This window comes from Anastrepha obliqua, chromosome 2 (genome assembly GCF_027943255.1).
Source record: "Anastrepha obliqua isolate idAnaObli1 chromosome 2, idAnaObli1_1.0, whole genome shotgun sequence".
Lineage (NCBI taxonomy): Eukaryota > Metazoa > Arthropoda > Insecta > Diptera > Tephritidae > Anastrepha > Anastrepha obliqua.
In genome coordinates, this window is record NC_072893.1 from 99,444,676 (window position 1) to 99,450,675 (window position 6,000).

The following is a 6,000-nucleotide window of genomic DNA, read 5'->3' on the forward strand; positions in this document are numbered from 1 at the left end:
TTCGTCATTTCAGCTTATAATCAACAATTTACAGAGCAACCGTGGGTAAATGTTTGCACGAGGTGGGAATGGTAAAAAAAGCAGGGAAGTGGGTGCCACATCAATTGAAAGAGAAGGATATCGAGAGACGTTTGGTGACGTGTGAGATGTTCTTTTTAACGACAGAAAATAAAAGTTTTCTACATCTAAGCGCAGAAAATGTTGGAGCCTGCCAGGTGAACCAGGTCCATCGATTGCAAAAAAAAAAAAAAGCATGCTTCAAAGATTGTGTTGTGCATCTGTTGGGATCAGAAAAGTGTCATCCTTTATGAACTCCTTAAACCATCTGAAGCCATAACTGGCGATCCTTACCGATTGTAGCTAATGCGTTTGAATCGACCTCTCAAAGAAAAGCGGCCGAAATGGGATGGTAGACATGACAAACTGATTTTGCTGCATGACAATGCCAACCTACACGTTGCTAAATCGGTCCAGAGAAATTTAGAGGGACTAAATTGGGAAATGTTGCCCTACCCGCCGTATTCCAAATATATTACACCTTCGGATTACAATCTCTTGCGATCAATGCAGGAGAGCGGTTCACTTCTTACGAGAACACAACAAACTGGCTCAATGAAAGGATCAAGTGAAAAGAACTAAAATTTTTCGTCAGAGGAAACTGTATGTTGCCTGAAAGATGGAATAAAGATGTATCTTCCAATGCCACATACTTCACATATCATTTATTATTTAATTGTTTGAATAATTCGTAGCTTTGGCTCATGATTCATTGAATAATGGCTTTGGCTAAGAAAGGACGGAAACTTATTCCCTTACCCAATATACATAGTATTATATATATGTATGTATGTATATATGAATATAGGTATATATTTTATATACACAGGCAAATATAATATACCATAGAAATAACCAACTAAATTTCGTAATTATATTCATTTCTAATCTTCTTAAGTGTTTTATATTGTTTATTTTAAGTCTTGCAGCAACTCTGCTTGTTGAAATAACCAAAATCGAAGAATTCTTGCTCAATTTTACAAATATTGAAATCATAGAGTTAAAGACTATAACCCACCACTAACGGTGAGGTTTTCATTTAGAATGTAGGATACCCCCAAAACATTCAAAACTTATATCAGGATACCAACATGTGTATGTATATATAAAGATACATAAATCTCAATGATGCATACCTCGTGTTCTCCAGGACCACGTTGCTTAAATGTCGTACTTAAACTGATAGGAGTCACAATACATTTACTACTCCATTGGGAGGGGTCTTGACCTGCGTGAATGGCTTTCGTAGCGAAACCCTTGGGCTGTTCTCTGAAGTTCGGTTCCATTACTAGTTAAAATGATCCGTTGTAATATGTTTCGTTCGAGAACAAAATTAAAAAGAAATTTAGTAATAGCGCAATAAGGAACAAAGAAATTAGCACCGATACATCCGACTTTTTAAGTATTCTAACAATATTAACACGGTGCTTACACTAGTACGTTTTCGCTTAAAATATTTATTACTTTTATTTCTTTCACATCATTTCATTCACAATTGCTAACATCATGTTGGGCATAGATAATAAGATGGGAAACATACATGATGGAAACATAGATAATGATCTGAGCGCAACTACTACACACAGAATTACGTAAACACTGCAATTGCAGAGATAAGGTAAAAGTTCTTCGCAGTCGACTATAGTCGACACTCGGGTGTGCGTGTTCAATTGTGGCCGTCGACTATAGCCGACACACGTACAGAGGTGGTTAAAAATAAATTTAATAAACAAATAATGTTTGTAAATTGATCTGATGGACTGGACTAATGACGATATCTTTGAGGTGGCTAACACGTTGAGTGCCACCATACAACAAAAAAAATGGGGTTCGTCTGGCCACGATTTTTTTTACATAATACAATAGAATATTGTTCAACAATTCTGAATATCCCATTTTTCTTAAAATATATGTAATATTCGATAAATAGCGGTACTTTTTGTTTATGGTGACACGTTGGTCTCACAGGGCCAGGAGATTGACCGTTAGAGCTTCTGTGCCACATGAGACCAACGTGTTACCACACATTCTTTTTTGCACTTTAAACCGTTTTGATCAGGTTTTAGCTTGCAAGCTTTAGCGTTTATTTTGATTTCAAATTGTTTGACTGAATAATTACAATAGTTAGTGATTCTGTGTGCGTCGGTGAAAAAGTAAAAAAATGTCGTCTTATGAAAAAAACATACACTTGCGCTATGGCAAGAACTTATGTCCGATGAGGAAAATAGGAGGAGTGATCCGTTTGCTAATAATGATACATCGGATGAATATCAACCAAGCTCAAGTGATTCCGACTGTAGTGAATATAGCGAACCATCTCCTCGTAAAAAAAGAGCAGAAGTAAATCCTAGGGTGAACCATCAAGACGCGAAATGGACGCTATTGATCAAACGTTTTCGAGTGTTATTGAAAATGTGCAATTTTACGATTCCGAAGAAGTAAATTTATCTGAAAATATAGCAAACAGCTCTCACACAAACGAAAGGAGTACCTTTGACTGGTATCCTGCAGATGGAAATAAATTTAAAACTTTTGAAGTGAAAACTTCTTTAGAATCGTTGGGAGTGATTTGAGAAAAAGTGAAACGAAAAAAGCGACACTCTTGGCTACGAATATTACATATAAACGTAGCGACGAACTAAATAACTTTTAGGCCAGCGCCGACAGCATGACGCGATAGCCGAGCGGCTAACAATGTGAGCTTCCGATCCAAAATTCTTGGTTCGAATCACAAGAAAAAAAATTTTTTTATACAGTTATTTTATTTTATTTTATGATATGTTTATGAGGGGCTTTTTTTCATGGCAGAAATACACTCGGTGTTTTGCCATTGCCTGCTGAGGGGTGAGCGCTATTAGAAAAATAGTTTTCCTTAATTTTGGTGTTTTCACCGAGATTCGAACTGACGTTCTCTCTGTGAATTCTGAATAGTAGTCACGCACCAACCCATTCGGCTACGGCGTTTGTTTAATTTTACTGATGCAAAAATGAGGAAAAATATATGAATAAAGTTTGCTTACTGTTTACACATTTTCCAAAGGTGACGGAGAACCAAAAAAAAAGTCGATGTTCAAACAAATACGAGTGCATATGTGTAATTGTGTTAGAGTTTCGGTCACGCCCCAGCAAAACCTGCGTGCATATGTGTTTGTAACATTCAAAAAAATGTAATTGTGTTAGAGTTTCGGTCACACGCTCATAATAGCAACCGCGTGTGTATTTTTATATTCGTAAATATTTTCATTTTTAAATATTTACCGCAATTATGCCGAAAAATAATACAGAAAAGTGTCGTGAGTATCGACAGAAAAAAAATCAATAAATAGCATCACGGAATTCATTCACGAAAATGTAATTAAGTATACACCAGAAGTATCGCGGATACTTAGAAAAGATTACAATAAAGTTCCAATGATTTTAAGTGGGGATTTTAACGTAAATTTTGCATTGGACACAGCGGTTCCTTTAATTGACGTTCTCAATACAACATTCAATTTAAAAATGTGTAACAATCGCACTGAATCGACAACACGATCAAAAACAACAATTGACTCGGTATTTCAAAGACATGTTGACAACATCGAAACCAAAGCATTTGTATCATATTTTATCTATCATAAGCCACTCGTATCATTTGTTGAAATTGAAAACATTGAGGATGAATAATAATAAAATGAAGAAAATATAATATGAACTTTATAGCAATATTATAATGAACCTATAATTATCACGCTCCTAATGCTGCTTTCGTCTTATTCTCTCTCAGTTTGTTTTACGGAAGGTTTCACTTCTATCGCGTCTAACCGTTAGACTGGTATTTTTTTCTTTCACCGAAGAGTCTTCTGGCTTTCAAAGTAAGCTATACGATATGTACAATAAAGAGCCAGTGGACTTCTTCAAATTGTTTGTAAATAACGATATATTGGACCTAATTGTAAGTTGTCGCCATTGGAAGCAGGTAGATATATTCAATATCTAAAATTGTTTGTGTTTAGGTACTGGAAATTGCTGAAAATGCTGCACTTCAACAATAATGAGGATCTGACAGAAAATAGGTTACATAAGCTTTCACCATTAATAAAAAAACTTCGGGAATCATTTCAGCAACATATTATTCCATCTGAATATGTCTGTATCGATGAAACACTTGTACCCTTTCGCGGAAGGCTAAAGTTTCGCCAGTATATTGCAAATAAAAGACACACGTTTGGAATTAAACTATTCAAGCTGTGCTTGGAATACGGGTATCCCTATGATTTCAAGGTATACTGTGGAAAATCGAAGGATGAAAACATGAGTGTACCATCTAAAGTTGTCATGGACCTTATGGAAAAACTACTTGATCAGGGTCGTACACTTTGAACAGATAACTATTATACGTCTGTTAGCTTGGCAAATACTTTACTGCAACGTAAAACGCATTTGATTGGTACTCTGCGATCAAACCGAAAATTTAATCCAAGAGAAGTAATTCAAAGAAAACTGAAGATAGGAGAATGTATATCCATGGAATGTAAGGAAGGTATTGTGGTTCAAAAGTGGAAAGACAAAAGAGACGTTCTTGTCCTAAGTACGAAGTATGGGAAAGAAATGATAAAAGTAAAACAAAGAACGAAAAGTATTGAAACCAAAAAATGTAGTTGAACAAATAACAAATACAAATCCTACATAGATATATCTGACCAAATGAAATCTTACAATACCTGTCTTCGCCGTTCTTTGAAATGGTATAGGAAACTTGCCATAGAATTAATAACAGGAACGGCTTTAGTGAATGCTTTTGTAGCTTATAGAGAAGTAACCAATGAAATAACGGAATTCAAGGAAAAAATTGTTGAAAGTTTATTCGAAAAGGATCATGAATTGGACGTACCAGAATCAAAAGCTCATAGATTGGAAGATCTCGGTCGATCAAAGCGCCGTCGGTGTATAATATGCTACAAAAGAATAGCTGAAGAGTCGGGTAGAGAACAGGCTACCAGGAAAACAGCGCAAACCACATTAAAATGCGTAGCATGTGAAAAATACTATTGTCTTCAATGTTTCTTTGACTGCCATAAAATAATACAAAATTCAATAAATTGATGTAAAAATGTTAATGTACTTGAAGTGAGTTTATTTTTTTACTTTTTTTCTTAATGAATTGATGTAAAAATATTTAGGTATATGAATTTGACTGTAACTAATAAGTTTATTTTGATCAAGAACTGTATCCAAAAGCTATTATTTCTCCCTACAAATGTAAATAAAATCTAGACGAGTAAAAAATCCGTTAATTTTAATCACTTTTTGAATAGGCCATATGATGCCACATTGGTCTCATACCCATACATTACGATAGAACGTAAATTCATACAGAAGGCGCAGTCCCGGCCGGTCTTCATTTTGGGCTCTAACAAAACACGGGTAAGAAATTCAACTGAGAAATTACTTCACCGTAAGTTAACAGTGGGTAATTAATTAATATGGCTTCCGGAGAGAAATGAGAGGTAGAGAGTGATACGCGAATGAGAAAAAATGTAGTTTACATTAGCTTACATTTGCTTGCGTACAGAATAGATTTGTTCATTTGATATGTCCATATAATTTGTATGCATGCTTACATATTAGATTTGTTCTTTTGGGGTTTTTATTGACAATTGCGCGAAATTGTATGCATGCATGTTTATATACATATATTAGCATACGACATACATATGTATAATAGGTATATGGTAAATATTACCATAAATTTTTTCGTTCATATATAATAATAAATCTATTTATATAAAAGAAAGTCATGTTAGTTACACTATTTATAACTCGAGAACGGCTAAACCGATTTGGCTGAAAATTGGTGGAGAGGTAGCTTAGAACCAGGAGACGGACATAGAATACTTTTTATCCAATTCGAACGCGTTTCCGTATAAAATGTGGTATAACAAAAACGCATCTGATATGGAA

The 6,000-nt window shown here is 34.8% G+C and overlaps 2 protein-coding genes across 3 annotated transcripts in view; one reads left to right on the plus strand and one right to left on the minus strand.

Annotated features, from left to right (window-relative positions):
• LOC129237759 (cystathionine gamma-lyase) overlaps positions 1–1,506 on the minus strand; it is a 33,091-nt gene extending 31,585 nt beyond the window's left edge. The window contains exon 1 of the mRNA XM_054872686.1: positions 1,194–1,506. Coding sequence (XP_054728661.1) covers positions 1,194–1,343 — 150 coding nt within the window. The 5' untranslated portion in view covers positions 1,344–1,506. The remainder of the gene's footprint in view (positions 1–1,193) is intronic.
• Positions 1,507–1,598: 92 nt separating this feature from the next.
• LOC129237761 (piggyBac transposable element-derived protein 4-like) lies at positions 1,599–4,443 on the plus strand. Of its 2 annotated transcripts, none has more exons than XM_054872687.1 (2): positions 1,599–1,885; positions 4,053–4,443. In XM_054872687.1, the coding sequence occupies exons 1-2, from the start codon at positions 1,881–1,883 to the stop codon at positions 4,417–4,419; spliced, it is 372 nt and encodes a 123-aa protein (XP_054728662.1). In that variant the 5' UTR covers positions 1,599–1,880; the 3' UTR covers positions 4,420–4,443. The 2 variants fall into 2 exon arrangements, 1 of the variants encoding a protein (XP_054728662.1); XR_008581772.1 differs by lacking the exon at positions 1,599–1,885 and adding an exon at positions 3,942–3,991.
• The last annotated feature ends 1,557 nt before the right edge of the window (positions 4,444–6,000 follow it).